Raw genomic sequence first — 18862 nt, forward strand, 5'->3', positions numbered from 1 at the left:
TAAAAATCAAATTAATCAGACTTTTCAAATAGGATTAATGGTGGTGGACAGCACTGCACACCAGTTTTAATAGCTAACATATTTTTTGGGGCCAAACCTCCTTGTTAAAGTCTAATCTCATCAGATCTCAGAAGCTAAGCAGGGCTGGGCTTGGTTAGTACTTGGATGAGAGACCGCTGAGAAAATCAGGTTCCACAGTGGGGCGCCGGTGGCTAAAATTGGCATTTTGTCCTTATGCAAGACACTTCACCCACATTGTCTAGTATGAAAGTGGTGTGAGTGTCAGAGTTGGTGGTGGTCAGAGGGGCTGATGGTGGCAGCCTCACTTCTGCTTTTTGTAGCCACAGCTACCCTGCCCAAACTGACAGCTTACCACCACCGGGTATGGAGTGACTGAATAAAGCACTAAACTGTAAAGTAACTTTGAGCATCTGGAAAAGTGTTATATAAGACTAATGCATTATTGTAATTATTTCAAGCATTTCTGCTAACAGCAACTGGCATGCTAACGTGCACTTCCTGATTATTGAACAATAAAACATTTCTGAATTAGATGCAGACCGCACACAGCAGATTTATTTTGACTTGAAGAGCTGTTTATCCAGTATATATCTGTATACGGCAAGACACATTTTGCTCACATACATGGGGCCTTTAATTTCATGATGCACCAATTTTCTTAGAAGATTACCTTATTTACTTATTTGAACAAGTCTAAATACATTACTTTAAAATCCAACTGGCTATAATTTAAGTTGAAGCCACACAATGAAATGTACATGACCAAACAGTGAAGTCAAGGCCCTTCATTGCTGCTTGCAGGCGTAACTGGCTCTCATGGTGACAAATGAAAACTGCTACGGTCCTGTAGAAGTTTGTTGAAATATCTGACCCATGATAAAAAATTTGGGAAAAAAACTTTTTACATTTGCAAGCAACATTTAAAGATGCATTGTGTAACTTTTCTGGTGGAGGGTCCATCACCTGCTTGTTTCTATGGAGATGTCATTGCTCTGTCTGAAACATGACATTAAATACTGATTAACAACTGCACTACCTTACATTTATTCAATTACAGTGCCTTAATTGTGCAAAAATACCCAGAAAAACAAGCATTTTGACTGTGAGAGGGGTTGCCGCTCCACAGATCTGACCTGTAACTTGGTCTGGTTTGGACTCCATGATGATAGAAAGGTAATTAATTAATACCATACTGTGAAACATTCCATACAAAGCAACAAAATCTCCATGACGAAAAGGATTTGACAGATCCTCCACCAGAAAAAAAAAAACATCTTTAAGTCTTTAGTTTGGCCACAACTCCTTTCGTTGCGCATGCCAATATAATGTAGTGTACTTTACTGTAAAAAACAAAACAAAAAACCCCAAAACAAAGCAGTATTACCGGTATATTGCTGCTTCCTATATCCCGCACAGAATGAATGGGAGCACAGTGCCCCCCTGCCTCCACTCTGTGACATTTGCCTATAGCTGGGGCCGCTCCCCTGACATTTTCCTGGTGTCAGATCAATCTTTATTTAGCCACATGTCACATTCGCTTAGGTACACGTCTCTAAACGATGGATCTGCTGGTACACAGGGGAACAGAGGGGGAGAAAACATAGCCAGCATATCTCACAGTGGGCAGTGCGGTCTCTGGACAGTTTTGCATTAAATATATGGATGTTTGTACAGTTTGTACTCAACTTACAGTCAGTTGTTAAAGGGCCCAGATCGTGCTATTTTCTGAGCTACTGTAAGTTGTTTCCTCATCGCAAATAAATGTACCTGGAGTTGTGTTTTATTTCATTCACACGTTTAACGCACAAATCCTGCATATTTAAGCTGAGTTCTTTGCTCACGCTTTGTTTACTATCTTTACTGAACAAAAGGTAAAAAGTAGCTGTTAACTTGAGAACTATCACTACATGACATCACAAGGTGGAAAAGAGGATGTTGAGCTTTGGAGGTGTAGAGAAACGTGTGAATGAAACAAAAAAACAACTCTGGGTATGTGTTTGAGGAGATTACAGCATTATAACATGACTTAAATCGCAAAACTACGGAAGCCAAGAGGGGTCACAACAAACGCAAACGCCGCAACAAATACAAATGCGACAACACAACAAAAAGCCACAACGGAAATGACCACGGGACTCTGTTTTAATGCAAACAGTGCAACAAATACAAACGCCACAACACAAATGCAAATGCCGCAACACATTAAAAAGCCACAACACATCAAAAAGCCACAACGGAAGTGACCGCGGCACTCTATTTTCCGACGGACCGATCAAGCGGCAAGTGAAGAAGAAGAACTACAACATGAAAAGTAAAGGAACGGAGAAGTTGGAAAGTAAAAGTAATTTATTGTTTTATCATTATTCGTTTCACGCTGTAGTTCTTCTTCTTCACTTGCCGCTCGATCGGTCCGTCGGAAAATAGAGTCCCGCGGTCACTTCTGTTGTGGCTTTTTAATGTGTTGCGGCATTTGCGTTTGTGTTGTGGCGTTTGCATTAAAACAGAGTCCCGCGGTCATTTCCATTGTGGCTGTTTTTGGTGTGTTGTGGCTTTTTGTTGGTGTTGTCGCATTTGTATTTGTTGCGGCGTTTGCGTTTGTTGTGACCCCTCTCGGCTTTCGTACAAAACCTCACAAAACCTACTCAAAAAAAGCTCTGTTCAACCTTATGATGTCATGAAGTGGTAGTTTTCAAGTTGACTGGGGCTGAAATTACTTAAGTGAAGGTTTATGGAGTTCAGGAGACCAGAGTTTTCTGTTTGAGAGAAGAACTCAGCCTAAATATGCAGGGTTTGTGTGAATGAAAGAAAACATAACTCCAGGTATGTTTGTGATGGGGAAACAATATTACAACAGATTTAAAATAGTACAATATGGGCCTATTAAGTTCATACCATTTGGCACAATATAGATTCTGTTTCTCTTTGGCAAGTATTCAAATTTAAAGGTTACTGGCTTCAGAAAATCATAGAAAAACTCAAATTAGTTTTAACAAAGCTCTCACAGTCTCTGCAGTGACATGACAATGCTGAAGAATTAAAAAGAAACACAACTCTAGGTATGTTTTTGATAAAGTAACAACGTTCTAACATGACTTAAAGCTCATGAGAGTCAGTTCTGAGTAATATAGGACGTTTAAACATTAACTATTATTAACTATATACTGGAATGTATTGAAGTCAGTATGTTTATGCAATGGCTGATACTGCTTTGCACATATAAACAGGAGACAGGTGGCGTTTGTCTTAAATTAATCATTATGGCATCTTGCTTATAAATCTTAGAAGTTACAAAACGCACTCTTGGGGATTCTGGTATAGGAACAGCACTACATTTTCAAGTTTTAAAACCTAACCATCTGCCGTACTGATCAAATTATTATTTTTTTACACTTTATCGAATAGAGTTTCTGCCGAATAGCAAGTTGCCAATCACTGGAGATGTCACCTCAAACTGGGGAATGTGTAATGGTTTTCGATGAAATAATTTCTACGGTCTGGTGAATACTTTGAATTACACCCACTCAAAACAAATGTAACTTCTATTATTATTTTTCTAGCCTGAATTTGTGTGTTTGTGTCTGTAAGGTTGTCAGAATGTGAAATTATAATGGTGTAAGTTATGATTTTACAAACTTCTCGTTATTGCAAAGTTAACATCTCAACATTCTTTGGGCCAGCAACAGTTAAAGGTGCATTGTGTAACTTTTCTGGCTCAGGGTCCATCAAATACTTTTACTAACACTAATACTACTAATACTAATTCTTCGTGGAGATGTTATTGCTTTGTCTGGAATGTTTCACAGAATGGCATTGAACCTTTTTATGTTCATGGAGACCAAACTAGAGCAAGTTATAGGTCAGATCTGTGGAGATGTCTCTTGTAGAAAACATGTTTTGGTCGATGTTTAAACAGACCGTTTCTGCAAAATTTAGAGTTTTTAGCAATTGTACCGTATTTTCCGGGCTCTCTGGATTATAAGGAGCACTGTCATTAAATTGTCTATTTTCAAACTTTTTTTCACAAATAAACCGCAGCGGACTTTAAAGGAAACACAACAGTTCGATAGGTCAGTTGGACTTTGTTTGGGATGTTCACGGTGACTCTGGGCTTTGTTCAGTTGTGGCGTGTAGGGAGGGTGCTGTCTGGGACCGCTGGATTGTTGACGTGTTCGCAGTGACTCAGTTGTTCAGTTGTGGCTCAGAGTGGCAAGTTGCACTCGCTTTTTCGGTTTGTTCCTCCGTTCCATTCCTCGTCCGCGTGGAGTGATGAGTGTGGCTGCGGGTGTTTTTTGCTGCGCAGTCGCTGTCTGCTCCGTGCATGTTTGCGTGCGCTGCAGATGATGCGGCTCTGTAGTTTACTGAAGTCGTGCTGGGACACCCGAGTGGATTCGTGTATAGGGCGCTCTGGATTGCGAGGCGCGCAGTTGTTTTTTGATGGGGTTGGAGGCTTAAGAGCGCGTCTAATAACCTGGAAAATATGGTAGTTGTTGACCCTTCTCAGTTACCCTTTCCAAGTTATAACTAGAAAAGCACTCAGAGAGCACAGACCTCCGCCAAGGACTACCCCCATTTTTCATATAAATTGCGATAAAATCAGTCTTCTGGATCAGATCCGGATCAGCCTTTGGAATATGAAAGAGGATCCCATTGTCCATCCCTGAGTCAAATTTCATGGGGTTTGGTCAATAATTAACTGAGATATTGAGAAACAAAATTTTTGGCCCCATTTACCACAATGTTAACTAAAATTTCAAAGTGATCCAGAATCCAGGATTTCTTCCGGATCACCCCCAAAATGAAATCAGTTCTTCCTTTTCACATTTCCAACAAATCCTGAAAATTTCATCAAAATCGGTCCATAACTTTTTGAGTTATGTTGCTAACAGACAAACAAACAAACAAACAAACAAACAAACAGACAAACGCCGGCAAAAACATAACCTCCTTGGCGGAGGTAATAAGAGGGATGTGTGCATGTTTGAGCAATCTTTAATCACTTATTTTCAAGATTTTTAAGATTTTCAAGATTTTCTAGATTTTCAGTGACTCAATATCCCTTTAGAGTCAGTTTGAATTTTTTAAAATATGTGTAATGCCTAAGAAAATAAATGTGGGCCATTATATTATGTTCATGACAAGTAATGCATTCCAACACAAACAAGTGGATACGTGCAAATGCGTAATAAATCACATATATGCTGATAGTGCGTTTGCCCCCTGTTCTTGACCTCTGACCCCTCACCTTTGACGTCCCACAGGGTGAAGTGGCGGTTGTTGGCGACTTCTGGAGCCAGAGTGAAGTAGAAGCGATGTCCTGTCTGTGGCTCGTCCCTGTCCACCACGCTGATGGTGTGGATCAACTGTGCACAAACAAAATGCAAAACACACACACAAATCAGCATTAAAGGTCTTTTACTTTGCATGATATAAGATTGTTTTAAAATTGACTCTTTAAATTAAAACTTATCAAGAGCTCAACCCATAAGACCAAGATAAAATTCTCCCCAAATTGCGCACACCAGTGACAAATCATCTTTGTAGCTCCAGAAAACAGTGCAAAAGTACATAAATGAGAGGAAAAATGACAGTATTAAGTACAAATTTTCAGGCTAAATTTCTAAACTGAACTGAATATTACAAATTATGTTTTTGTTTTAATTAAGTCTCGTCTCGTCTCGTCCTACCATTATGCAAAAACTTTCCTGTTCTCCATGGATACGTTATTATGATGCGCTCCAGTTATGCTCAGATGCTGGAACTTGGACCCCAGAGTAACGCTTTCAGAGCGCAGCCATGTGGGATTTTCTAACTCTGAACCAGCTCTAGTTCTGAAATGTTACCTGAGTTTCCGAGTTGGAATCCTGAGATGGATGGGTGTTCCAGTGTAAAATTTACTAGTCGGAATTCAGAAAATCCAACCTCTGAGGACAATGGGAACACAGCATTACTTTGCCTCATCTATCTCCATGGAAACAAGCAGTTACAGGTCAGATACTTGCACCACTGATAAATGTGTATATCACTTTTTAGCATATTTTTTTTTCTTTGAATTGAACATTTGGCAGGATTACTTGTGAAAGCAACAGAGCTACACTGTGCTTTTTGTTTCTCTCAGATTCGAAGGATTAAAAGACAGAATATTTTTCCAGTGCAAACACCCAACTTAGGCCACTTCCTCTCAAAGAAAAACATTATACTCTTATATCATGCAATTTACTGGTAGGATTTGTTATTTTAGTGTCAGATTTGTTGGCCTGGTTTACGTTTAATATCTCTGTAATTACTATTAGGCTTGTCACGATGACAAATTTCAAAGCACTATATATTTCTACAGAGATGTATTGCAGTAAACAGTAATACTGAAACTATTGACACAACACAAATAAAGCAAGATAATTCCAGTACACCATTTTTAATAGACAGTATAATTTAAAAGCCTTAGCTGCGACAAATAAATAGCAAAATGAACCAATAATTAGCCACTTGGAAGATACTTAGTCAACTTTCTACAGCAACTCTGATCATATTACTACATAACTAATAAATAATAACAATCTCGACACTAAGACTGCAACAAAAATGCACACACAATAAATATTAAGCCCCAAAATATATTGTTCCAGCTTTCATATACTGAACAAAACGTCGATATTGTTATTATCTATTATTAGCTGAGGCATCCCTCGATACATAATGCGTTTTAAAAATCTGGGTTATGATGTTTGTGCACATTTGATTAATCTTGCATGTTTAGTCCATCTACTTCTATCACCAAGTTATATATAAGAGAACTTTCATTTGTCCCACAATGTCGAAATTCCAGTGTTGCAACACACAGTTTAAGAGCAGCAAGAGAATAGGCTCTATTCACGTTTACATCATAAACCAGGAAGACGTTGCGATGACAACTTCCTGCGAGCTCTGTTTGTGGTAGTTAGTCTGACAAAATCTAGGAAAAATTAGAAAATGGTCCAGTTTTAAATAGCTAAAAGAACCACAGAAGATACTTAGAAGATACTTATTCATCTTTCTACAGCAACTCTGATCATATTACAACATAACTAATAAATAACAACAATCTCGACACTAAGACTGCAAAGAAAACGCACACACAATAAATATTAAGCCCTAAAATATATTGTTCCAGCTTTCATATATCAAACGATAAGTCAATATTGTAATTATCATGATACCTAACCTGCACAGCAAGATGAATTCTCGCAATATTGCAGAGTTCAGTCATGAGAATCCATCAACAATTGGGCCAGACCAATCAGAGAGCAGCATTATGGTTTGGACCTAAATGAACCAAAACAAACATGGCAATGCAGGATTTGGTCTATTATAGCAGTTTGTGACAAATGTTTAGAGTGAAAGATGTGCTTTTGTGAGACAATCAGCTTCTAATATATGTCATAGCAGTCTGCATTTCCAGATTGATAAATGAGCAACATTAATACATAAAATGATACCATAGACTTCTAGAGCGTGTATGGAACCACCTGCTAATGCTAAATGAATGGCTTATAATTTATCTATTGTTTCCTATTTGCATTGAAAAACTGTTACGAAACAAAGTTGGAAAATTACACTCATTACGCATCAAAAGTTGCTGTGTGACAAACCAAAACATGTCCTTATTAGAATTGCATTATCAAATGGCCACAACATGCTTGAATAAACCGGCCTTCTGTCTGTGTGAGAAATGAGCCAAAATGCAAATGCGAAAGACGATCACAGCAGGAGAGGAGGGTCCAGCCAACGTATCCCATAGAAAACAGTCTTCATATATGCTCAGAGTTCTAATGGGCATCAAAAACCTGGAGCTGTTTTCCCCTCCACAGTCTCCATCCATCGTGCCTCTGTCCAATCGCCCTCAGCTCTCCCCAGTGTAAGGCAGATAAATGACATTTTTACACCGTATACAACACCGATTCTTTATACTTATGTCCAAATGATAGCAAGCACAAACTTTGTTCTTTGTCCAGATGCTGCTACACCATGTGGCTTCTCTCCTTTTTAGACTAAAAGCACTATATTTTTGGATGCTTTTTTTTTTTTTTTTAATGCACTGTGTGACTTTTCTGATGGAGGATCTGCTACCTGATTGTCTCCATGCAGATATTAGGGTCATTCCAGGCCATTTCATCAAATTTCCAGAAAATGTCACGCTTCATGTTTTTTAAACATTTTGAAAAAAATTACCAGCTGGTCCCTTGCTATCATGTACCAACCCTGTGAAATTTTTGTGATTTTCGATCAATACTTTTCAAGTTACAGCTCATTTAGTGAGGGGGTATGTGTCAATTTACGGGCCCAAAATGAGTGTTATTTTTTCTCGACCGTATTCACAGGTCGATATCTCCGTAAGTATCGCACACAGAGGGCTGAAATTTTGTAGGCTTGTACTCCTCTACTCTGTGTTCAAATAACAACTATCGAAAGTTTGGTATCTCAACTCATTGTCATTTTATATGAACTTAAAAATGAAGAAAAACGTGTTCATTTCGGTAGCGTACCATTTTTAGCCCCTTTTTAAAACTACTTGTAGGTGTAGGAGACCCTTAAACTTTTTGGAGAATCAAGATATGTAGTAGGACTTTTTTTTAAAAATCACCAAATGTGGAAAATTTGAAATAGGCTATGTGTGAGGGTCCTGTTAAAAACAAGAAAACGTAACATGGTCCGATTTTCACATGTAATTTATGGCATGTGGGTGGTAAAAAAAATTAGAATATTTTTTTTTGAAAGACCAGAAAAAGACCTTTCATATGGTACCAAACATATGTATTTTATGAAGCTCCTTCAATTTTTAATTATATCTTGAACATTTGCATTTTTGAGGTTTCGGTCATAGTGCAAGACACAATTACACAAGTATACAGTGACCATGTAATATGTTTTATTCCAGCAGCTCAGGTCACTAAATATTTAAAGACTGAATAAAATGGTTTGATAATAATTTTGATGTGACAAGGTATCTGACAAGGTGACAAGTTATCTGACATCCAAGAAAACATATTCATATTCCCCCTTAGGACCCTCCTTAGAAGTTACATAATACATCTTTAAAGCCTTTATTACATTATTAGGTTATTTTAATTTATTTATTTATATTTTTTATGGTGCAGTACTCAATTTTCCCCATGTATTTCAGCTGTCCTGTCTTCATCTAACCAGAAAGCGTTAATCAGGATGTGCACATTAGCATTATAGTTGTTAGTTTTGCCATGACAGCAAAACTCCGCTTTAATCTCTGAGAAACTAAAGTAAAGTACTGGCAGGTAAAGACGTGCACATCCGATAAAAGTTGCATCTGTGTTCTGGGTCCAAAAGAAAAAAAAAAAAAAAAAAAAAAAAAAACAAACAAAAACGATCCGCACTGCAGCTTTGCACAGTAAAAGAAAGTACTATAATTTAATGTTGAAAAACATATTCTATTGTCTAAATGAAGAAATTAAGTTTTTATTATCATTGTAGCAGTGGAATCGGTTTTGAGTATCGTGACAACACCAGGTTTATAGAGCTTTGCATGTAGTACAAAGTTATAAAATAAAAGTAAAACAAAAACTTTTAAGGAAACATTTTTATTGCCTGTCATTTATACTGTTGTAAATCAAATAACAGTAAAATAGTTTGTGTCAGAAGAGCTGAACAAATTTGAGTTTTATGGAGTGTTTGCAAATTCAACTTCCGACTTGAGAGACACATGGTATAAACAAACAAAACCAAATTTATTTGTGTAATAAAATTTCAGATGGTAAAATGCATAAAAAAGTGAAAGCACTCAACAAAAAAGAAATAAATTGCTTCAAAACAAAACAAGCCATAGAGAGACAATGGATCAAAATGACAGGACCAGCAGGACAAAACAGTGAGAACCAAACTATTATGTTTGAAATCCTGAAGCAAATCGTATTTTGTGTGTGCGTGTATAAAATCTAACTATTTCTAATTAAAATTAAAACTCTGACCATCCGTTTTATTCATTTTAAAGTGGCAACTTTCTGGGTTTGGAACATAGACTGTAGATATAAATGGACATAGCCTTCACGTTCCATACAGGAAGTGAATATGGGGGCACTTCTAGCTCCATCAACTGTTTCCAATTGACTTTATATTGAAAAAGTCGCCCGTCTCTCTGTAACTGCTGCTGTGAGTATCGTCATTTTAGTCTCCACTCCACATGATCCTGGTGTTTTTATTTTGCTATTTTGTATGTAAATAAAGTAATTTTCCTAATATGCACCTGGCTCCAAATTTGTCCCTATAACTGCTAGCCTCGTGAGCTTCATTTGACTGGAGCTGAACGCTGTGGGTGACGACACACTCCCTTACTCCACTTCTTTGATGTGGAAAGTCAAATGCATGTTTGCATAGAAAGTTAAAACCATCCTTTCTCCATGGAGATATAAATGTATGTTTTATGCTATACTGTGGACTATTATAACTTAAAGGACAACATTTCCATGGAAACAAGCATCCAGGCTGAATAAGAGTCAATTTGTCAGTGCCATAAAAGTTACAAACTATTTAAATAAAGTATTATGTGATAAAATGCTACTAAGAAAATATCAGAAAATAAGACACAATTCCATTTGTGGAAATAAAAATATAATTGAAACTGTACTGTATTGCAGTATTAGTATTGCCAAAAGTTTGCTTGTCCTAAAGTTAGGAAACATCTAGTTCACTGCAATAACATCTTTGACTAATGATTGCCTGACAACGCCCAACCTACTGACAGAACAGCCGCCAACTCAAGAAGGCTCCCAAGGTGAATGGTGAATAATGTAAACAAAATGTCAAACTCCTGAAGAAGATATTAAAGACCCACTATGTAACTTAACTGGAAGATGATTCTTTCACTATCTTGTATTGCATTGCCTGGTATGTTCCACAATATAATTCAACATTCAACTTTTTCACCTTGCATGTATTCATTCACAGGTATGGTTCAGAACATGAAAAACGGGTTCACCTCTCCACAGATATGACATTTCTCCATGAAGAAATGTAGGTTTAATGCTATACTTAGAGACATTTCAGGAAAAGCGGTAACATCTCCATGGACAGCAGGTGGCAGACCCCCACTTGAAAAGTTGGTGCCACTTTAACTTTCATCTCGCTCTATCTTAACTGTCTGTGGAGTATTAGTATTGACCTAAACAAAGTAATTGATTTTAAAAGGCCCATATTACGCTATTTTCTGATTAATGTTAGAGTGTTGTCTCCTCATCACAAACATACCTGGGTTCCACCTTGTATTAATACAGGAAGTGCTTCACTGTCTTTTCAAACTCCATACACCTTCACAAGAATCATTTGGATAATTTCAGCCCTGGAATTGCCAATCTACTAATATCTATCTATTAAACTAAAAGTAAAAGGTAGCTGTTAACTTCAAAACTACCTCTTAATGACATCACATTGTGGAACGCAGTATTTTTGAGCTTTGGAGATGTAGACAAACTAATAAAAACAGATTACTCAAACATGTGTGAATGAAACAAAACACAACTCCAGATATGTTTTTGATGAAGTTTGATGAAAATTAGGTATAGAGGTATATAACATGATATAATATGTTTTGAATAAACTTAGAAGCCTTTGGGAAATTAGTGGAAAGAATTGCTCACAACTGTAGCACTTCTTGCCTAATAGTCTACATACTTTGCTTTAAATGTCCTGGGAATCATATATTTGTCAAACTATTTGCTGAACAATTCATTTAGTCTCTTCTCATCCCTGCGTTTGTGTTTTACTCGAGAACAGCCCCAGCTCTGAGCCGTGCTACAAGTCTTTGATTCACCCTGAAATCTGGGCTTTCGCATTTTTAGTAATTACAAAGTGAGCTCTCCGCTGGTATAAGCCTGATCTGTGTGCTCTGTCTGAGGGGCTGTTTATTATGAAGCTACAAGTGCGGCGCAGAAGTCACTAGCTTAGTCACACACGTCTTAGCATAGCGCATTATTTAGCCCTGCAAATGAGCAAAGCCACACCAGATTAACAACATTGCTTTATACAGAAAATGTCTTCCAGAGCGGAGCCAGGTACACTGTGGGATGAGTGGATTAGCAATGTGTGAAAATAGAGACATATTTTTATTTTAGCGTTTTCAGAATGTGACAATGATGTGAAATATTGTGGAGAGTTTCATAATCAAGACAAATTCAACTGTCATAACTTCTTAGCTGAGGCATCCCTCGATACATAATGCTTTTTTTTTTTTTTTAATCCGTGTTATAATGTTCATGCACATTTAAGTAATCTTGCTTGTTTAGTTCATCTACTTCTATCATCAAGGTATATATAAGAAAACCTTTATTTGTCCCACAATGTCAAAATTCCAGTATTGGCAACACACAGTTTAAGAGCAGCAAGAGAATAAGGTCTATTTACGCTTACGTCATAAACGTCAAAAAGAAAGACATTTGGAAACATGCGATGACAACTTCCAGCGGGCTCTGTCGCAGTAGTAAGTCTGACAAAATCTAGGAAAAATGTGAATAATAGCCCACTTTTCTGCATCTACATGTCATTGTAGCGTTCCGTTATGTTCAGCTAATCAACAATTACAACCGTACCTCAGTTTTCATCATTTCCCCACTGAAGCACAGCTCCGATACAACTCTGGATACATGCGGTTAGAAGAGACGAGGCGCCAAATTCAAGATGATTCTAAACATCACATATGTATGCAGTCTTCATTTTACTGCTGATCACATTTACTACAATGGGTCTATGGTTTTATCACAGTCGGTCGGCGAGCCCAGTGTCGCTAACTACACCAGAAGTTGTCAATGCATGTTTCCAAACGTCTTCCGAGCCAATATGGAGAAATAGGCACTCGAAAAGCAAGACAAATAAATACTATAAAGTAGACATGCATTGTGGAGGGTCTGGAGATGTTATTGCTTTGTCTTGTCTTTCACTGTATGGTATTAAACCCTTCTAGCGCCATGGAGACCAAACCAGACCAAGTAACAGAGTCAGATTTGTGGAGAAGCAACCCTGCTCACAGAATGCCTATTTCTCTAAGTATTTTTGAGCTACTTGTAATTTGATGAATGTAAAGTAGATCTGTTTAAAGTCATATTGTGGAACATTCCAGGCAGAGGAATGACGTATCCAGAAAAACAAACAGGAGATGGACCCCCAACCCAAAAGTTACATAGTGCACCTTTAAACACAACACTGTGCAAGCATAATGAATTAAAAATAAACCAAACGGCTAAAACAATATTAAGTACAGTAAGTGTCTTGCATTTAGAGGAGTTTCTCTCATTCTCAGTATAGGGGCAGGTCTCATGTGAAAGCTCAGAACCTCCAGAATTCACTAACTGAGCTGCAGAGGCTGCACTAGCACTGAGTAATGAATGGTTAACTGCAGGTACTGGGGTTTAGGCAGTGACCATTCAGATCAGAGAGAGAGTGAGTCATTTTAGGTTTAAACAGAGCCACTCCAGGTATTTTTTTGGTGAGGAAACAACAATATCAAGTTCAGAATCAGAAAATAACATAAAGTAGGCCCTTTAAAATACTTTATGTAGCAGTATAAAACCATATATAGGTCTACATAGCGCCAGGTACTTCCAGTTGTACTTCGCTCAGAATCCCTGCTGAAATATTTTTAGTCATAGAAAAGAATCCTTGCATACTACTGCATTTTTATATCTCCTAAAACAAAACTAAAACAGATATAAACCAAAGATGGCACTATAAAAAAAAAAAAAAAGATTGACAAACTGGATACCACAGGAGAGGAGAGGGACATGGGTTCGCAGAATGCACACAGCGCATTTAACATCCTGTGCCCTTAAAGACGTTCGCGCAGTAAGAGCAGAATAATGGCTTGATATATTTGTTTGGATCTTATCTGGGGCTGGGAGCTTTTGTGAGAGCAGACAGGAATTACAGCTACCACACGCTGCACTTTAATCACAGTGAGAAATGGGTGCTCTAATGGTGGTTCAGGGTGCTGTTTGTCATGTGGGTGCTCCCTGGGCCCTCCACTGCCTCGGAGCATCACCTCTCCGTGTAAAGGGGTGCTTGTGAGAGACGGAAGGGAGAGAGAAAAATGAAGGATGGGAGCGACTACCCTTGGGAGAAAAAAAGAGAAAATGTGATATGTATGTTTGGATAAGAGGAATGGTGTTATTATAATGGCTGACAAACTTAAAGGGGGCGTGTTATGTCAAGCTGACTTTTACGAGCTTCAAATATCTCGTAAAGGCGTTCCTTCATCATTGAGGATTCAAGTTCTGAGTGCTGAAAACGATCTTTAAAGGCCCTATATTATGTAAAATTTACTCTTGACTATGTGCTTTTGACTATATTACAATGCTGTTACCTTCTCTCAAACAGAAAACACTTCTAAACTCAGCCTAAATGTGCAGAGTTTGTGTGCTAAACATGTGAATAAAACAAAATACAACCCCGGGTGTGTTTATGATGAGGAAATATTATAACAGAGATTGGAAAATATGGTTTCTTTAAATAATTTGAGACAATCCAAAGTTACTTCTCTCTTAGCTTATGCATTTCAAGCATTCTAATTATTCACCACGTGAGTTTGTAAGTGCTTTTCGAAACTTTCAAGGCCAGAGCAGAGTTGTGCCTTCACAGCAGAGTCCTGCACCGGGTCAGGTACCCAACGGGTACGGGCAAATAGTTGCTGAAATGGGCGGGTCTTAATGTTCTGGAATTTTATGAGCGGGTATGTGGGCGGGTAGTGATTACACACGGGCTGCTCAGGTCTATACCAGGACTAATCTTGGACTTAAGAGAGAGAGAACCTCGAGCCCATGCAGCAGAGTGTCCGCAAAGCGTGACTGGGCGACAGCTGTGCTTAGCTCCATGAGGCGTGGAGCTCTGCGTCGGTCCTTCGTCTTTGGTCACCCGACGGCCTACGAGGGCGCACCTCCGAGCCCATCCCAACAGTGAGTCCTGGTTCAGTTCTGGTTTAGTCCTGGTTTAATCCTGGTTTAGTCCAAGTTCAGTCCTGGTTTAGTCCTCCTGGTTCAAGTCCTGGATTAGTCCAGGGTTAGTCCTCGTTTAATTCTGGTTTAATCCTGGTTCAGTCTGTGGCATGTGCGGCGGCAAAAATCCGGCACCTCAATCAATGTTTCTTCTACTCAGTAAATAATGCCTGTGAAGTGATGACAGTCGAGTCGCATCTGTGAATTCGTATTCGTAATGAAGAAAGCATAACCGTTTCATTTCATTTTGTGATTGTAATTCTTGTCGTAATGTTTAAGTTCATACTCATGCTTAATTTGTGTGTAATTCATCATGGGCACGGGTGGGTAACGGGTGGAATGTTAATGGGTCTGGGCAGTAGCGGGTGCGATGCTGTACTGCGCGGGTGAGGGTCTCCAAAAATGGACCCGTGCAGGACTCTGCTTCACAGTAATGCAAACAAACGTTGGCATGCTAACATCACACTTCCTTATACTGAGTGGACGAAATACTAATTATTATTAGATGAAGATGGCACACAGTTGGTCTCACTTCTAAACTCTAGGCAAACTTCTAGGCACCATTTTAACCCATGCTCCTTCACTGCCATTTTTCATAAATATACAAAAGCAAGACAGAAAAGAATATACTACAACTTCACAAATCTGATACGATGTGCAGTAGTTTAATTGGCAGGATGCACACTGATTGATCTTAGTGCAAAGAGCAAAAGGATTGGAGAGTCAAAGCATCAACAACAAAGTGAAGTGAAGTGAAGATGTTGTTTTTGGCAAATGCATCATTTTCAATAATTAATACCTGACAAAAGCGTAATAATATGCCCTCTTTAAAACATAAATCAAAACATTTTAAACTCAACATAGTCTGAGAATCTAACCCAGATCCTTCTTGTTGTGATGTGCAAATGATAACCAACATACCATCACAGTACATCTCCTGACATCCAATATTACTAAAACAAACATAAAATACAGCATGGTGACAGTTAAACAGTTAAATATGGTAACAGAGTATATTTGTCTGTGTGAGCGCCTAATGCTGAGAGGGAAGCTTTGAGAGACATGTGTGCGATAATTCAGAAGGTGAGTAGGAGACGCAGTGAGTCATCCCTCCACAAACCAAATGGCTTTTCCTTTTGTCTCTGGAATAATGAGGCTGCATCAGACATACCAGAGCTGCACATACAGAACACGGCCCTGGAAATGACCAAATGTGAAATTATAATGGGATAACTTATTACATCTTTGGAAAGACACTCAGATTTAGCATTTTTGGCTTGTGGTAGAGTCTGTGATGTGTTTGTGTGTTTTATATATATAATGCAGACTAGTCGTGGTTTGGTTCTGGTTCATGAGTTTTTACTGCAGATTTAGACTTGGTTTGGTCCTGGTTTAGTTCCAATTTGATGGGACATTTGTTATATTGACACTTTGCAACTGCTGTTATCAACATTCCTTTGGGGTGTGAAGCTAACTGAAAGCACTGCTCTGTTAGAAGCTCCGTTGCTCAAGTTAAGCAATGTTCAGACTGCAGCCTGAAGTGACCCAAATCCAATTTTTTTGCCCGTATGCATCTGTATCCGATCTTTTAATGACAGTCTGAGTGACACAAATCCGATTTTTTTCGAATGCGACCCAGACCACTTGGATATGTGCCCCTAAAACTGATACATATCCAATCTTTTGACATATGACTTCAGTCCGAACGGCCAGGTCGCATTCATCCGACACTCACAAATGTGCACAAACATTCTTCTCATCATACGAAAATTGTGTATGAACTCCGTGTCAGTGAAGTAGCAAAGCACATAGCAATCTCACCACTCTTGTCCATGACTCCGCAGACACTCTGCACCCACATGTTCCTTTCTACAGACGTTGCTCCCATTGCCCCACAAAACGCCATGACCAAGAACCTTGTCCTTCCCCTTCTCAAATAAGCTGTACATGTTCTGGCTCCGGTACAACAGCAACTTTAAAATCACCAGGTGCTCAATGCTCAGGTCCATGTTTAGGCTACTTCTGTAAGTGTACAGTGAGCACACTTGCTGCATGTGACGTCGTTGTGTCCTCCAATGCACATGTGAGACACTTTTGGGGCGTTTTAAGTTCACACTGGAGATCACATACAAATTGTATTTAACTGGAAATGTGAATGACCTTGCTAAAAAATCTGAATTGAGCATTAAGCCCTGCAGTCTGAACTTTAATCTCAGCTTTATCTTAACACAATTTGACCAGAAAGCGCTGACTTGGTTGGAACTACAACAGATGAGATGATTTGTGCACTTAAGCAAGTCTCTTACAAGTAAAAATGTCACACAGTAGCTTGTCACTCTCAGTTAAAGCTAAATAAGTATGTTAAAATACCTCAGAGTAGCCACTCTTTGCTTTGTTGACAGCGCTGCAAACCCTTGGCCTTCTCTCAATAAGCCTCATGATGAAGTCTCTTGAAATGGTTTTCACTTCACAGATGTGCTTTGTCAGGGTCAAAAAATGTGAAGATTGCAAGCCGGTGATCAAAGCAAAAGGTGTAGATGTAGATTTACACAGATATTTTCTGTCACACTTTCTCCAGGATAGTAAAGATGCTTTTTTCACAAATTCTCCAACTGCAACTATCCATAAATGTACATAAAACATAATGCATTATTTCAAAAACTAAATGTTATTTTAACAGTACTAATATTTCTTTTATCACAGCTTTCTATCTGCATCTTGGACTAAAGGCAAAGTTTTATCGCAACTCTGTGTTAAATAATGAATAGTACTTTGAATATGTATGCATTAACTTGTAACTCATCAATAAATAAAGTACACCAAGTATAACAAATACTTCAAATCAATCAAGTCATTCTTAATCTGAAGGTACTGGTTTGAGAAGTGAAACATTACACTATCCTGAGCTACATTAGCCCTGCAATAAGAAGGGAGTTATAACTGCAGTTACTCTAACAAATAAACAAGGACAGAGTCAAAGTTGCCAAGTCTGCTTCTTTATAGCAACTTGTTTTTTGGAAAGTCGATTGCAAACTTTCAGAGTCACGAGTCTTTTTTTTTTTCTTTGGGCTTGATTTTGAGCGGCACTTTTACATCATCAAGAGGTGATTTTAATCCTTTTTTCAGGTCTGTTTCACATTAATAGACTCACTAATCACCACATACTGTCTGTATAAATGATTTAAATAGAAGCTGAGAAGGTTGTAAAGCTGTTATTGATATTAAACTTGCTAATAAAATATGTGCATCTCATTAGTATTCACATCTCATTCTTTTTGTGGGGCTCGCGTTGCTTGTTTTGGGCTTTTTTTTCAAAGGCTTGGTTGGTTATCTAGCTCAGAATAATGTATACGTCTAATCTTTCAAACCAGTACCTTCGGAATGAGAATTACTTTCAAATGGAAGTTAATCTTTTTAAATTTAAAAAATGCATATATAACATTACATAACATTAACATTACTAGAGACCAGGTTCTGCATGACCATTGCACATGTACTAGAGGTTACAACTATAGACTGTTTAAAGGAGTGAACTAAGCGAGTGTAACGTCACCCATAGTGTTCAGCTCCAGTCAGATGAAGCTCATAATGCTTAGGGTTATACGTGCAAATTTGGATCCCTGTCCATGTTAGGAATAGAAATTCATTTACATATAAAATAGTGAAATAAAAACACCATGAACATGTAGAGTGGGTTAATATGTACATTTTAATACCAGAATGAATTAAGTCAGTTGGAAGTTGATGGACCCGGAAATGTCTCTCATGAACACTTTTGGAATGCGGAGGCCATTGGGTGGGTCGCAAGAGATTTTTTTTTGGATCGCCTGATATGGGCTAGCCTGATTCATCAGTCGGTT

General features: G+C 38.3%; 1 protein-coding gene across 1 annotated transcript in view; it reads right to left on the bottom strand.

The window, feature by feature from the left end:
- The window catches only part of LOC110173763 (cadherin-22), a 202901-nt gene that overhangs the window by 31762 nt on the left and 152277 nt on the right, over nt 1-18862 (bottom strand). The window contains exon 9 of the mRNA XM_020939773.2: nt 5264-5381. Coding sequence (XP_020795432.2) covers nt 5264-5381 — 118 coding nt within the window. The remainder of the gene's footprint in view (nt 1-5263; nt 5382-18862) is intronic.

The sequence above is a fragment of the Boleophthalmus pectinirostris genome, unplaced genomic scaffold, assembly GCF_026225935.1.
Source record: "Boleophthalmus pectinirostris isolate CB_2022bp ecotype Guang Dong unplaced genomic scaffold, ASM2622593v1 HiC_scaffold_3, whole genome shotgun sequence".
In the NCBI taxonomy this organism is placed as follows: Eukaryota; Metazoa; Chordata; class Actinopteri; order Gobiiformes; family Gobiidae; genus Boleophthalmus; species Boleophthalmus pectinirostris.